We start from the raw sequence: 17,136 nt of genomic DNA, 5'->3' as shown, positions 1-17,136 counted from the left end.
GACAAGCAACGCTCAAGTGTGGGAATATTGATAATGCTAAAAACGAACACATATTTCATAGTATTATCCCCCAAGAAAGACAAGATTTTAGTTGCAATTGTTCTATTTACAAGTGATATTCGTTTAAATAATAAAAGGTGAAGACAAAAGGCATATTCGACGATTTGAAGACACAAACGACCAAAAAGCTAAAAAGTACAAAGTACAATCCAAGTGGTTCAATATATTGATGAGAAACGTCTAAAAATTACAAACGTACAAGCCGCAAAACGCAAAGTACAAGATATTAAATTAAACGAAAAGGCGTTCAAAAATCCGGAACCGAGACATGAACCAACTTTCAACGCTCGATGCATCGGAGCTGAAAGTACAAGTCAACTATGCACAAGAATATAATATAATATTTAAATAATTCATAATAAGAATAATAATAAATAATAAAAAGTTGTTAATTGACCATAGTTAAGGGGTCATAAGTGAAAATTTCAAATCAACATTTGCCTATAAAATGAGACTACGGAGAATGAAGAAAGACACACCTTTTTCCAATCTTCTTTCTCTATATATGTAATTTATATATATTTATAATTTTAATTTTAATTTAAGTTTAATAATAATTGAGTTATTGTAAGAAATGTTTTACGGGTTTTAAAGTCGGAACTCTGTCCGTGTAACGCTACGTGATTATTCACCACTGTAAGCTATGTTCTTCCTTTTTAAATTAATGTCTCGTAACTAAGTTATTATTATGCTTATTTGAGCCGAAGTAATCATGATGTTGGACTAAATATTAAAGATTGGGTTATTGGATTTTGTACCATAATTAGGGTATGGACAAAAGACCGACACTTGTGGACATTGGACCATGGACCATTAATAGATGGGGGGTATTGTCTAATCGAATGACAACTCTTTGGAGTCTGTCGAACCTATCTTCAAATTAGTTAATCTAATAATTATTAAATGATTATGCATATCCTATTTAGTGACGTTTATATGACATCTTTTACAATCATTTAATTAATCAATTGGGTTGGGTAATTTATTATTCAGTCTGGCCAAGTGGGTAAATTAATAATTATGGACTAATTAAAACAAGGGTGGATTACATACAAGGGTAATTGGTGTAATTGTTAACAAAGTATTAAGACCTTGGATTACACACAGTCGATAACCTGGTGTAATTATTAACAAAGTATTAAGACCTTGTTACAGTTCGAATCCCCAATTAGTTGGAATATTTGACTTCGGGTATAAGGTTAATTTGACGATCATTTTATAATTATGACCAATGAACTATTATGGGCAAAAACCAGATAGGTATCAAATAAATCCAGGACAAAGGACAATTAACCCAGCATAATAAATTAAAATCAAAACGTCAAACATCATGATTACGGAAGTTTAAATAAGCATAATTCCTTTATTTTATATCTCATCGTACTTTTATTTACTGTCATTTTATTTATCGCACTTTTAATTTATTGTACTTTTAATTATCGTCATTTACTTTACACTTTAAATTAAGTTATATTTTGCATTAGGTTTTAATTGTGACTTAAGTTTTAAAATCGACAAACCGGTCATTAAACGGTAAAAACCCCCAAAGTTACCTATAATTACTATATATCACTAAATCTAGTTTAACTACTTAATTAACTAATTTGACCTAGTAAGACACCCAATAATAGTGTCCACGGATCGACCTCCCGGACTTTACCTTAGCTATATTGTTACACGATAGGTATACTTGCCTTTTGTGTTTTAGTTTAATTTAGGTGATTTCCTGTAGTAAATAAATATAAAACTGATAGCCATTTCATACACACCTTAGAGAACACATCACGATCGCATGGAAATCATGCTTCCAGGCCATGCGATCGCATGGCCACCTGGATCCAGCTACGTTGCCTTGTTTTCTAGCTTGTCGACGTTATTTAATGTAATATAATATATATAATTTTATATAATTATATATATATCATATTATATTCTTGTGCATAGTTGACTTGTAATTTTAGGTCCGTTGCGTCGAGCGTTGAGAGTTAACTCTGGTCCCGGTTCCGGATTTTCGAACGTCCTTTCGTACTATTTAATATCTTGTACTTTGCGTTTTGCAATTTGTAATTTGCACAAAAAATTATTTTCCTTAACTCCCAAAATCCGCGCAAGTCTTTAACTCACTTTTAGTGGTACTTTTGAGTGCACTATGACTTTAGTGGCACTTTTCAGGCTTTAGTGGCACTTTTTCTTCAATTCTTTAATCTTCGTGCTTTGTCTTCACATTTATTTATTTAAACGATTGCAACTTAAAAATAGAATAATTACAACTAAAAACTTTACATATTTGGATGATATTGTGACTAAATATATGTTCGTTTGGAGCACTATCATCAACCTCGTTCAAAAAACAAATTTCGGATGGTAAATCGACTAGTTTTTGGAATGAAAATTAGCTATGTGATATCAAACTTAAGGATAAATACAATCGTCTTTTTCGTCTGGATATAAATCAAAGTGCCACTATCCATGATAGAGTCCGATGGGAAAACAACACTATGCTTACCGATTGGCGCTGGTCCCGGGAAATCTCTGGTAGGCTTCGAGGGGACCTCACAAATCTCACTAACGAGTTATCTAGATTTGTGCCATGTAACAGGGTCGAGGACAAATGGAGTTGGGATATGACTGGTCATGGGGGGTTTTCGGTTCACGAGCTAATGCGTATAATTGACCAAACTGATCTGACATCAGGTAGTATGGTGATTGAAACTGCAACAAACAGATTGGTACCTCTAAAAATTCTTGTCTTCATTTGGAGGGTAAGGCGTAAGAGGATCCCGGTGCTTATCGAACTAGATAAAAGGGGTATTGACTTGGACTCTATTCGTTGCCCCGTATGTGACAACAATCTTGAGAATGTCGACCATGCTATATTTTCATGTGATTTGGCTAAGGATATTTGGTCTCGTATTTTCAAATGGTGGAGGTATGACTTAACCCCAAATCTCTCTTTAGATTCCTTACTGTTGGGGGCAAACTTTTCGTTCTCCACACCTCTCTCTAAAAGTTTGTGGCTTGCGGTTACTTGGATTACTTGTTATTGTATTTGGCAAAAATAGAAACTCAATCGTGTTCAACAAAATTAAAAAAAATGTTGCCATTCTACTCAATGAAATTCAAACAAAAAGGTTTGATTGGGTCTCCAATAGATTGAAGAAAGCTAGCTTGGATTGGCATGGTTGGGTTAGCAACCCGAATGAGCTTGTGGGTACAATAACAGACCGGAGTGGAATAGGCTGATCCACAGAAGAAACTGACTGCTTTGTCTCGTGATTAATTATTCGGTTGTAAATGTATGTAATAATCTGTCGTGTATTCCATGTCCCTGCATGGACAGTCATTGGATATTTATGTTTGATCGAGTTTTGCCGATGTTCCTGCACAAGCCTTCTGATATATTTGGTCTAATGGGTGGGTCGTTGCCACTTTGTTGCTGTATTTTCATTTTGCCCAGTTTGATGCCAAGTGAGATTAAGTGTATTGTGGAGGTTTATGTGGATCGGGAGGGAAAAAAAATTCTTCTCTTTTTAGTTGCTTAGAATCGAGTATGTACATTCTTTTAATCTTTATTAATAATTAATAATATTTCTTCTTGCCTTTAAAAAAAATATATTCTAAATTTTCTTATATAGACTTATGAATCATTATCACTATTCACTATTCACTATTCTACATGATATGATAAAGTTATCAACATTGCATTTATGCACTGAAACTAAAAACAACAAAACTCAATCTCACATATGTGAAGTATGAGGGAGGTAAAATGTAGACAATATTTTCCTATCCTAGAATAAAGAGAAGTCATTTCTCCACTCATAGTGAAACACCCGAAGAGTAGAAAAAGTTCTCTCTCTCAATGTTCTATGGATAGAGAGATTGCTTCCGAATGGACCTTCATATGTAAGCTAAAAAAAGTATGAGATGCCATGAAAATGGTAGAATCAAATTTTCATGGGTTTTAAACATGTCCGAAGTTCAATTAGGCTCTAAGCGGTAGTCAAGTCGCCGATAAATCCACACTTGTTGTTAACTCGATTGGTTGAATTCATGACACACAAAAGTTCACTGGATGAGTTACTAATAAACATATTAATCAGCAACAAATAAAGGTAGCGATGACTTTTTCTAACCGTGAGTGGAGAAACATTTTCTTTACTTGTTGTTGGATAAATGACTTCCCTTTTTATTCTACAGTAAAGATTCTCTACATCATACATCTCCATGTCCCACATTCGTGGAATTGAGTATTGTTGTTAAGGCTAGTAACATTCATGTGGTACCTCATCCATATTTGGACCAAGAGTTCTCATGTATGAAAGGTCGATCTACTACCTAAGCATGATTCACATCACCCCGAAGGGCCAAAAGCCTTCACTCGGTCATTAGCAATCCCCGTGGTTTAGTCAAAGAGCTAGCCATGGCTAGCTATGACTATGGCGTCATAGCCACCAACCCTCGATGGGTTTAACCATGAGGCCAGGTGTTAGCCATATCTATGGAGGAAGCTAGAGAGAGTAGGTATCCAGCCTAATTATGATTAGGTAGAACTCTAATTTTAATTAATATATTTGTTTATGATATCTAGTTTTCAGTTATGAGTTAGTTATAGTATTTTCGTGCTGATTGTGGTCGTAACGTGACAAGTAAAACAAGTTTTAGTTATGATAGGTAGTCATCTAACTTATACGGAGTATGATATATGATATGAATATCCACATGAATGTAATATAATTTTAAATAGTAGTTGACTTGATTTCATATCCAACATAACGTGGACAAGAAAGGTGTACTTTTGTTTGAAGTTACGGCTGTTTCAAGAGACACTAAAAAGTTAGCTAATGTTACATATCGAAAATAAAATGCACATATGTTTGGTCCGAGAAGTTGACAACACTCAAACGTTATTCTTGCTTACCATACAGTAGGTGAATCTATTTCTTTCTTTCTTTTTTGATATCAACCCATAGTTTTATATTTCTTAGGCCTATATATATAACCCCCAACAATAATTTTATATCATCATCATCACTATTATATCTTTGCATTTACATTTTTTTCAAAAATAATCATGGGACTAGTGTCTTTTCTTACTCCATGTTTCTTGGGTGTTTTGCTCTATCTGACATGCTTTGTTTGCTTGTACCCCGGAGTTGTAATAGCAGCAAATGGTGGCCCTAGCATTACTAGGCACTATAAATTTAATGTGAGCATTTACATATTGACTTTAATCTTTGTATAGTTCATTTGATGTATACATTCATTATTTATATTTATATAGGTTGTATTCATGTGATAATTATAATTATATTATTAGATACGGATGCATAATGTGACAAGATTATGCCAGACAAAGAGCATAATAACCGTGAACGGAAAATTCCCTGGTCGTCGGGTTATCGCTAGAGAAGGGGATCGCTTAGTCATAAAAGTCGTCAACCATGTTCCGAACAATATCTCAATCCATTGGTATGCAATTATTCATCATACATTTTAGGTTGATAGATAGCCAGTGACGATTCCGGGTTCAAAATTCAAAGGGATCCTTAACTTTTTTGAGTACTAATTATGTATGAAAGTTTAGTGGTTATTTACCTAAAGAAATATAAATTCTAAAATTATATGAGGTCTTGTAGTTAAATTTATTGGTGTTCTATACAATTTGAAAAATAATTTATAATAAAGATTTTCGAACTAGTGGTGTCTCGTGACCTCACGTGATTGTACGTAGATACACCATTGTAGTTAGTTATTTGTTGGTTTGATGGTCAAATGTTTGGTTTTTGTGTTGGGCCGGGCAGGCATGGAATTAGGCAACTTCAGAGCGGATGGGCTGACGGCCCAGCATACATTACACAATGCCCTATTCAAACGGGTCAATCGTACGTTTACAACTTCACCATTACCGGCCAAAGAGGAACATTATGGTACCATGCCCATATTTCATGGATCAGAGCAACATTATATGGACCGATCATAATTCTCCCTAAACGGAATGAATCGTACCCGTTTGTAAAACCCTACAAAGAAGTCCCGATCGTATTCGGTAAATAAAACATTCAATGTATTTATGTTCTTACAACTTTCTTTATTATAATGGAATTTGTTAATTTGACATTTACATTTATATTTGTGTAATAGGAGAGTGGTGGAAGGCTGATCCTGAGGCTATAATTAACCAGGCCATGAAAATTGGGGCTGGGCCCAACAATTCCGATACTTTCACAATTAATGGATTCCCCGGCCCATCAAATAATTGTTCATCAAATGGTATTGGTCTAGCATAACTAACCATCAATCGATCAATCAATAAAGTATACCAAAGACATACTCCGTACTACATAAGCAATGATATTTATAAAAGAAAATGGGACCAAATTTATTTTAAGTTATAGACTAAATCCCTTGAACCAAATTTACATAACGCGGATTAGAAGTATGTTAAGAAAATTTCGTAGTGCATATATAATTTATATAACGGGAAATTAATAAATTTTCTCATTTTTCGACATTATATAACATTCTAATATTGTTCATACAGAAACGTATAGACTTAAGGTAAAGCCCGGAAAGACGTATCTCCTTCGATTGATCAATGCGGCACTCAACGACGAGCTTTTATTGAAGATCGCAAATCACACGTTCACAGTCGTTGGTACAGATGCAAGTTACACAAAGCCATTTAAAACCGACATCATATTCATCGCACCGGGCCAAACTACTGATGTTCTGTTCAAAACAAAAAACATCTCATCAAATTCTAAATTTATAATGGCCGCCAGACCATACTCTACGGCGGCCAGTGGGACGTTCGATAACACTACTGTATTCGGACTTCTCGAATATGTTGGTGGTAATGTTATCACCACCAACACATCCATTAAATCTCTTCGAGTTCCACCACTCCCTCCTATTAACGCCACGTCATTTGTTGCCAACTGGACGAATGGACTCCGAAGTTTGGCCAACTCTCGATTCCCTGCAAACGTTCCACAAACAATCCAAAGACGTTTTTTCTTTGCGCTCGGACTTGGTACAAACCCTTGTCCGAAAAACCAAACATGCCAAGGACCAACAAACACCACCAAATTTGCGGCTAGCATCAACAACATTTCCTTCATAATGCCGACCACCGCATTACTTCAAACACATTTTTCTCAAAACACAAATAGCGTTTTCGCAACTAATTTTCCGACTACTCCATTGAATCAATTCAATTATACTGGTACCCCACCAAACAACACAATGGTGACTAATGGCACCAAAGTGATTGTTCTACCTTTTAACACCACTGTTGAGCTAATAATGCAAGGAACCAGTGTACTTGGAGCTGAAAACCACCCACTCCATCTTCACGGATTCAATTTTTTCGTTGTTGGCCAAGGCTCCGGGAACTTCAACTCGACCACGGACCCACTCAAGTTTAACCTCGTTGATCCTGTCGAGAGAAACACTGTTGGCGTGCCCTCTGGGGGATGGGTCGCAATCCGCTTTCGAGCTGATAATCCAGGTAATATTTTTGCCAACTGTTTCTCATTAAAACTTGATCAGATTAACGGGTAACCGGATGAGATTTTCTCTGACAAATTAAAACTTAATAAACTGTAACACTATTAATAACAGTTTATTAATTGGTGGGAAAATATAATGTAATACTATTTACATTATAGATTTTAAATTAATATAGTTCTAACACATAATTCTGTAATTATACAACAATTAACTCTTTTTAAGTATGATTTGTGCATACTACTAGGTGTTTGGTTCATGCATTGCCATATTGAGATACACATGACGTGGGGCTTGAGAATGGCGTGGGTGGTTAACGACGGGAAACTTTCAAATCAGAAGCTGCCACCACCACCGGCCGATCTTCCACAATGTTGACTTTGACTCCGGAAGAAATTACGATAAGAGATTTGATAGTTCGATTTAATTTATGCATCGAACGTACACCTCAAATGTTTGACTTTTTTTTTGTGATTCTTTTCATTTTTGTGTGTTTTTAGTTTATTTTTTAGTTGTGATCTTGACACCATTTTTCATCAAACACTATTACATACGATCAAGCCTCACTAATACGTACGATCAAGCTTACCGTCATACAAAATGTATCAATTCGTTTGAAACTAAGTATGCTTTGATGTTTACAAAGTTTCTGCTGTACACTTACTAGTATAGAAACAAGTATAGAAACAGTTGATGAGTGTCGAAACCAATAAACATAAAACGCATGTTGGGTACTTCCTGAATTCAATTGAATTAAAGAAGTAACTCGTAACAACCTGAAAGCTTAGATCAAGAAACGGCTTTAGTGTTAGGGCGAAGATTGACTTTTACGATGTACGGAGTATTAATTAGTCAAACGAATTACAAAATTTAAGAGAGAGAACGATTTGCAATCAACCAAAGAATGAATTATCTCTTACATCAGCGTACTACTTATAGCTGCTTACTCAACCAATTCACTGTTACAGTTGAATTTACTAAGGACAACGTAACTAACAGCAAGTGAATGCAACGTGACTGGCATATGACTTTAACTAATTAGCACATGAATGGCATGTGATATAATGAACACGTAACGATAAAAGGGTAAAAGGTAGAAGGTTTTCCTTGTTCAGACTACCCGGAAGGGCGAGTAATACGACTGCATACCCTGATGTACGCAGCCAGGATTCGAACGAACCTGAGACCTCTTGCTAGGAACTCGAGGCCCCAACCACCGAGCTATCTTGTAATAGTTTGAACTCGTAACGATCCTTCCTTAAAAAACAAAGTAAACAACAAACATAGTTGCATCAGATCTTCAAACAATTCCGATTGAACTTGAACATCCACAGCAGCTTTGTTTCCTCCTTTCGCAATCTTTATGTCTAAAATTTTCAATGCTTCAATTGCCATAATTCCATCATTGTCATATGTGGCAATGTTCTCTATCATTTCCATTAGTACATTATAACCTCAACAAGCCATTGAGCAGCTCCTTTAAACTCAAAAAACACCATATGTAGCTTAAAAATAAACCACAAATTGGTAATCTATATCTTTCTCCTCTTAGGCCATTTTCATAAGTCAAACTTCATACGCGTTGACTCTAATGAAGAAAACTGAACTTTCTCAAAAGCAATGAACTTCATCATTTTAGCTAGTGGCATCACAGCCTAACAGGTATAAAAACTTCTGTGGATAACCGCTTCTGCATGAAGAAATGACAAAACATTTGGATATCCGACTTGCTTGCTGTTGCAGCTCTTTCTGATCCATAATTTAGATTCCTGGCATGAAGTTGGATGGCACCATTAAAAGGTTCTACATTCACACTATCAGATTCAAACGAATCTGAATACACTGACTGACTTGAGCTAACGCAAATAGTAGTGACAGAAGTCTCTCCAAAAGTACGTGGAAAACATTTTAATAGACGAAAGAGACGTTTTTCATGTAATCCGTGTACCCATCTCCGAAAGTCTCTGCCATCAAACCCTCCTCTAATTTCACCTTCTGCTCATAGTACATTAAACAAATCGCAATAATAAAAAGCAAACTAATTGGTGCCCGAAGTGCAAAAAAGTAAGTCAAAAACAGAAGCCTCGTAGATGCATATATCGGGTGCCTGGCCCAATGATACGGTCCAAACTTCACCAAAGCAGTTGGCACCACAATTTTTCTGTATACTTAGCAAGATACAATTATTAGTTCACAGTAATTGAACTATGAACACCAGACTCTCACTTAAACAATAAATATGAATTATTATAGCAAAAATTGAGAGAACACGATAATAGTATAGAAGACTAATGATATTGATCGTGTAAAGTACATCTTCAAACTAAACCATACGTCCCTATTTATACAGATAAACACCAAATCTGGAGATTTGGTTTTCAAAACTACTTCGCTATAAATAAGGAAAAGATAAACTAAAAATCAAACAAATTAGCTATTAATTCAAAAGTCAATTCTAGAGATAAAACTAAATCTTCAAAACATATCTTCTTAAACTTTAAGTATATCTCCAGAATAATCTTTAGCTTTGGCTTCAAGAAAACTTCAACCGTTGACTTCAGCAAATTCCAGAGTCTGCAACTTCAGACTCTAAATCTCCAGATTCTAAAATCTGCAAAATACTTTTGACTCGTCAGATTTTCATTTTTCCAACAATCTCCCCCTATCTGATGATGTCAAAACAACATGTACACTTAATTAACCACCTTAGCGTACTCCTTTTCAATAAGCTTACACTTGCTCTTCATGTGAGGAATTTTCTTCAACATATTCAGCTTGCTATACAAGTGTTTCAATAATTGCACCCTAAAAGGAAATGTTTGCTCTGTTTCACACCTGGACAAAAGATTAATCAACATATCAATGCTTGCCTCTTCAAACTGATCACATCTAATCAACATCTTTTGATTTCCAGTAGTCTTTATCATCAAGCCATCCAAGTATTCAACATACTTGTCATCAACAAACTCCAAATGCTCAGGAGCAGCATATCTTTCAACATGTCCCTTAACTCTTCTCTTCTTCATTTCCAGGTTAAAAGTTTCACAAAACACTTCATAATCTTTAATACTGGTGAATCCTTCTTCAAACACCAAGTGAACCAACATGCACACTCTCTTTAACACTTCATTCACAATAACTTGATCCCCTGCATACTCCTTGATACAAACAGCTATGCCTCTCCATTCACAAAAACCTAAACGTACAATTTGATTCATTTTTACTCTTAACCTTCTGTCTGGCAAATGTGCCATTGTTAACAGCAAAATCACACCTTCAAACTCAGAATTTTCAACTTTAACTTTCACAACATCACCATCATATCTTCTGAATCTGAACCTCTTGTTCATCTGAGCTCTGAGATCACCATCTGCTCTTTGTGTAGCAGCAACCAAAATACCACTAGAATTACCCTGCTTGTCACCAGTACCCTTATCAACAACATTCTTCCCCTTCAATTTGTTGCTCCCTGATAATGCTAAAAACGAACATGTTGGTCCCTTAATAACAACAGGAGTATTGTAGAGGGGGGGTGAATACAATTCTTTTCTTAATTAACTAGTCAGTTAATCACGTTTAGTATTCTGTAGTAAATAAGATAGAGTCACAGGTAATTTTCAACTGTTATTCTTTATTGATTAAATCAGAAAGAATCACAACTATCCTTGGCGGAAATGATAGTTGGTTGATACAGATTACCTAGATTATAGCTAAGAGATAAACTAAAGCTATTACACGGTTTTGACTCTAACAGATAAACCCACACCACTACTTTTTACAATAGTGGATACTACAATATATATAGTAGTTCTATTAACTGTGTAATTAGTCTATTGTCCACTAGTACATTGGATGCTTTGTACTTGTGGGGACAATTGTGTCAGAAGGCGTGCTTTCCTTCTTTCCTCTTAGGTAGCTATTTGCTGGAACACACCCATTCGGTTTGGCACTACCATTTGATTTAAACAAATGGAATGTTGTGTTCCCTAGGTATGATTAAAGTATAACACATGTCTGCACATGCGTTCCACTTCTGCATTCCCACGTGGTCTTGTAAGGTCACTTGTCAGCCGCCGACTCCTGTCCTTTTCTGTTCAACTTTGTCTTCGACTTCTGTTGAATAGTGCGTTGATGTAGACCACTCTGGGAAACTACCATGCTTGTAATGGAGCATGGCTGTCTTGTGTTGTATGCTAATATCCAGACTTACTGGTCCTTCATATGCTGAGTCACTTGATATTCTTGATTTGCTGGGTGCACATCCTGTGCTGATTCGAAGAATACATATCTACCTTGTGCTGATAGACTAGGCAGCATACTAAACACTCGACACAGCTATATTAGCTGACTATACATAAACAAACGTGTGCTGGCTGCACATAACACTTTAGTGCAAATAAATATTGTTTTGTCATAATTAAATCCTTAATTATTTTGGGGACTCAACAATCTCCCCCTATTTGATGATGACAAAACCTATGACTTGAAGAGAAAACACTAAAGCCAGCAATTAGGGACCTAGAGAGAGTAGACAGTAAATTCGTCCCTTTAAGTTTGTTTTGGGATCTTTTGATGAGTTATCTATATCTTATAATTTGATATGATTTTGAAGAATAACTCACTTTACTTACATTACAACAGATATATACAATAATTACAAGATAATTCAAAAATAAAAGGTAAATTACAAAGATACAAGTTGAGCACATAGGAGACTATCTATCTTTATCCCTTTCTCTTTCTCTTTCTTCATCAGATAGCTCCTCTTGTTTAATCTTCCAGGCTTCAGGGAACAGGAGAGGTAATTCAGCAGGGTCAAAAACAGGGATGGAAGGAGGTAGAACAATTCGGCTACTCCCAGTTGGTCCTTCACCAGTAGGTTGCTTCCTTTTAGGCTTTTGAGCAAGAAATTCATCAACATCAACTACTGGTGCATTCCCAAACTTAGTTGCCTTCTTGAACAGCTGTTGGAGTTCAGTCTTAAGAGCACTCTTGATAGCACTCTCACCTTTACCAATGAAATACTCCAAGATTTCTATCCATTCACTGAATCCAAGAGTTCTCAAGTCATCAAAACTAATCCTTTCTTGAACATTGTTCTCCCTGACAACATTAAAAGCCCTTTTTGTCCCCCTGTTTACCTTGATAATTCTGCAGGGATTAGATCTTCTATTCATCACATTACCATACCTGCTCTTATAGTAAGTATCAGGAAACTCAATATTGTGATCAGGTACTACAGGAGCAGTGGTAGGTACTTCCTTAGCAGTTTCTATCTTATCAAAAACCTTATCCTGTTCTTTGACAATGGCTCTGGCTAGTTTGAGGGACTCAGCCTGTTGCTTTCTGTCAGCAGCCAATCTGTCTTCAATATCCTGAAGCCTTGAACGTTCAGCAAGTTCAGCATCAGCAGCTTCTCTGGCTTCCCTTTCAGCAGCTAAACCCATCAGATAATCATCATATGAAATGTTCAGGGATCTTACTGCTTCAACCATCTTTCTACCCTCTTCAGTACTAAGGGCAGCACAATACTCCCTTATGTCCATACCCATCTGGAGAGCATCTTCAAAATGAATTCTTTCATCAGTAGTGGAGAGCCTGAGACCACTGTTATTCAAGTACACCCTAATGTCAACGCCAAAGTTTAGTGCAGCAATATAGTGTGGCTGATCAAGAGGGTGATGCAGCAGCCTGACTTGACGAATTCTTTCATTAAGTTCAATTTGTCTTTGTTCAAGCAACTCTGGAACAGTGATCTGAAGTCTGTAGGCATCTCTTTCATCTGGATTCATTTTTCTGATGTTTGGCTCACCATGGGTTACTGAGTCATCTTCCCAAGTGATATGTTTGTCATGAACCCTTGGGGAAGATGGAGGATACATAGATGATTCATAGCTGCCAGATGAACTAACTGGATGCTGATTGACCCGGTTATCCTGTGTTCTGTCAAAGTAAACTTGAATCTGGGGAGGAAGAGGAGATAGAACAAATGTTTGGCCGTCTCTTCCCCAGACTGTGAAGTGAGCAGGATCAACCGTTTCATCACCTACTTGTTTAGCACCCAGCTCAACCGACTTTGCTGGGTCTTCAACACTTGTACTACCCAGCAGCACACTTCTGGCTGGGTCTTCTATCACAGCACTCCTTGCTGTGTCTTCAATGCCAGCTGACTGATTAGTATCAGCTGGCTCAACCACATCAGTACCTTCATCAGCTGCCTCGAATAGGGGTCCTTTCCTCAGGGGCTGATTGTCCCTAGGAGCAGATTTCACCCTGTATTTGTCAATAGGCATGGGTTCAGCTGATGGTTCTTGTGTTGGTACTGGTTGAATAGGAGGCAGGTAAGGAACAATAGCAAGATGCTCCCCCTGTCTAATAGCATCATCATCATTAAGGATGATTGTTTCTGCTGGCTGTGTTTGATGTGTAGCTGGCTGAGCAGCAGATGCTGGTTGAGGAGTAGAGCTGGGTTCTAACATAGCATCAACCCATTTCATGAAAATATCAGCTCTAACTCCACCAGTTGACGCAGTAGAATCAAGGTAATCCTTCATCTCAGCAGGAGTCATGTTCCTGATTCTTTCTGCTCTCTGTGCATACAGCTTTGCCTTCTGTTTGTCGAATTTGACCATGAACTTGGCATTTCTTTTTCTTGCCTCTTTTCTGTGTTTATCAAAGGCAGTCAGGTCATCATCGACTTCCAATGCTTTTGGACTCAGCCATCTTCTGTGCATAATCTTACGACGTTTAAGATCAGCAAAGGCCTCAAACTTGGCATTGAAGGCATCATCTAGTTCCTGCTGTCGCTTTTGATGTCTCTCTAACTTCCTCTTCATTTTACGTTCAATAGATTGAGACATCACAAAAGCTTCAGCTACAGCCATATCAGAATCATCACTGGGCTTACTGCCAGAACCAATATCATCCACTGGTGTGGCAGACACACTGGGTTGAGTACCACCAGTTGCCTGTGCACCACCAGCTTCAGTATGAGCGTTGCTGGGCTTAGGGCCAGTGTCTTGACCATCACCATCACCATCTCCATCTCCCCTGGGTTGTTTAGGAGCCTTTTCATGTTCATGCTCCCCCTCAGACTGTTTTCTCTTTTTAGATTTCTTTTGAGACTTTTTCTCCCCCTTTTTGTCATCAGCACGGGCAGTAAGGTGAATAGAAGGGGAGACAGTAGCATCAAGATCACTGTCTGACTGAGGAGCAGAGAAGGCAAAATTGTTCCACTCAGCAACCTCTGGAGTAAGATGGGCACCAGGATCCACACCAAATTGTCGTAGCAGAAGATTGGAGGATCTAACTTCATTCCTTGCTACACCCATAGCCATTTGTTCAACGATGGCCCGAACATCACCTTGCAAAGCAGCCATTCGTTGCATGTTTTCAACCATCTGAACATAGGCAGCAGCAGGAATCATGTTAGCCATTTGAGCTTCCTGCGATTCCAATCTCTCGTGTAACACCCTGTTCTCCTCATTTAAGAAAGTATTTCTGCGGTTAGCAGCATCCAAATCAGCTTGGAGTCGGGTGATATTTTCACAGTATTCATTGTGAGAGATGATTCGCCTTTGAAGCTCCTCTTCATCTTCATGGTGCTTTGTGATAGCTTCGACTGCCACATCAGCAAAAGCACACAGCTGCTGGAGTTTAAGATCAATAGGAGTTGTAACAGCCTCTCCAGCAGATCTGACAGCAGCAGAAACACTATCAACAATAGCTCTGCGGATAGTTTCCTCCAAATTTGGTGTGATCCCTTGCAGTGTCTTATAGACAGCAAGGGTGGAAATATCAGCAACCTCATCTGCATTGAACTTTAAGTATGCAGAGGTTGAAGGTTGGTCAGCACAAGCTAACAGAGGAGTATCACCGTGGGGTGGTGGAGATGGAAGGTCAGGAGCTGACTCATCATCATGATCACCATCGTTTTTACCTTCGCCCGAAGGCTTAGAACCACTGATATCCTTGTCAGCATTACTATCAGCATTGTCATCAGTAAGATCCACTGGTTTGTCTTTGGAACCAGTCACGTTATCATGAGTGACTGGTTCGCCCTTACCAGTACCTTCATCAGCATCCTCATCAGAAGAAGATGAGGAGGAAGAAGCTGAGGAAGAAGAAGGTACTGGCGAATCAGGGACATTTTGCATAACACACTTACCAGTAGCAGGATCGATGACAAACTTGAGAGGCCTCCATGTACCAGGAAATGGCGAAGCAGCTGGAGCCATACCAAAAACATGATAGTAAGGCTGTTCATTGATTTGCTCCAGCAGGGCTATCCTCTCATAAATTTCTTCTCTAGCTGGTCGATCAAGCTGAGATAATAGCTCAACCATCTCTTCACGAGGTAATCTGCTGGCTGAGACTATCGCAGATTCGGGATCAAGGGTCAGCTGATCGACCAGCATAGCAATCTTGGGAGAAATCGAAGCTCCCTTGAAAATGAAGTTAGGAACAACTTCATCTGGATCTGGTACCTGCACAACATATGGCTTTGTTTCCTCAGTAACAGAAGCCTTAGTCGAATCAATCGTTGTGTCAGCAGAGGTACCAGCATCCTTAACATCAGCAACCTCAGCGGTTGGCTCAGTAGCAACCAAAATCGGACCAGTAGGATGACGAACTGCCGATTCTGTAAGAACTTGACGTTCCATAGAAGAAGAATCAGAAGAATCAGCAGGCTCATCAGGCATTAATGCAGGGTCCATTCTTGGCTGGGTGACAGGTTCATCAAGAAGAACATCCTTGACAATATTGTCAATAACCTTCTCAAGAACAGGAGGTTCTTCCATGATAACATCTTCCACACCAGCAGCAGCAGAATCAACAGTACTAGCATCAGCACCACCAGTAACAGAATCAGTGGCACCAACACCAGTAGCAGAGGCAGCAATATCACCAGTAGGAATAACAACATCTTTATTTTGCTCCCCCTCTGCCTGTTCATCTACCCTGCTAAGAACTGAAACAATAGAACAAGTTATGTTAGCAACTGTAGAACCAAATAAATTTGACTCAACAATTGCATCTGTTTTTGGTCTCTGGGGACAGACTTTTGATTTGGTCAGCCCTTCGAATGAGACAGAAGAAGGTGTCTGTAAGTACAGCGGTGACTCTGCTGACTCATTGGCAACACATGTTGACCCAGATAGTGTAAGAGATCTGGCTGGTAATGATGTAGGAGTGCGACTCTTAACAGTATCCGAGTAACATACTGGCTGTGCAGTCACCTGAGCTGGTTCAACACGATGAAGACCCAGCTCAAGCCTGCTTTGGGGGTCAGTTATGTTCTCTGCTGGTTGTACTGTCAGCAGAGAGTATTGCAATAAGTTCATTTCAGAAAAATGTGGAAGTGCCTGGTTAGACGAGTATGGGTTGCTACTCTTCTTGACACAAGTTTTAAAACCAGTCAGCTTGGGAGCCAGGGTTATACCGTTAACTCCCTCAACATTTTTCAAGTCAGCAGTTAAAAATATTTCAATTAAGTTAGATTGTTCTGCTGTTTGGTCTAGAAACGCACCAGGTTCCATAGCTACATCCTTTGCAGGAGCAGCA

The 17,136-nt window shown here is 38.0% G+C and overlaps 2 protein-coding genes and 1 pseudogene across 2 annotated transcripts; 2 read left to right on the top strand and 1 right to left on the bottom strand.

Moving 5' to 3' along the window:
• The first annotated feature begins 2,558 nt into the window (after window positions 1–2,558).
• On the top strand, window positions 2,559–3,303 carry LOC139854033 (uncharacterized). The gene is made up of 2 exons (XM_071843360.1): window positions 2,559–2,989; window positions 3,123–3,303. Exons 1-2 carry the CDS (start codon window positions 2,559–2,561, stop codon window positions 3,301–3,303), a joined length of 612 nt encoding a protein of 203 aa, XP_071699461.1.
• A 1,831-nt stretch (window positions 3,304–5,134) lies between these two features.
• LOC139855503 (laccase-2-like) lies at window positions 5,135–7,950 on the top strand. Its single transcript, XM_071844731.1, has 6 exons — window positions 5,135–5,269; window positions 5,381–5,532; window positions 5,865–6,109; window positions 6,205–6,333; window positions 6,605–7,573; window positions 7,820–7,950. Exons 1-6 carry the CDS (start codon window positions 5,135–5,137, stop codon window positions 7,948–7,950), a joined length of 1,761 nt encoding a protein of 586 aa, XP_071700832.1.
• A 1,270-nt stretch (window positions 7,951–9,220) lies between these two features.
• LOC139854032 (uncharacterized) overlaps window positions 9,221–17,136 on the bottom strand; it is a 91,671-nt pseudogene continuing 83,755 nt past the window's right edge.

This window comes from Rutidosis leptorrhynchoides, chromosome 6 (assembly GCF_046630445.1).
Source record: "Rutidosis leptorrhynchoides isolate AG116_Rl617_1_P2 chromosome 6, CSIRO_AGI_Rlap_v1, whole genome shotgun sequence".
Taxonomy (NCBI): domain Eukaryota; kingdom Viridiplantae; phylum Streptophyta; class Magnoliopsida; order Asterales; family Asteraceae; genus Rutidosis; species Rutidosis leptorrhynchoides.
Note: the sequence above shows the minus strand (reverse complement) of the source record. Positions and strands in the feature narration are given on the sequence as shown.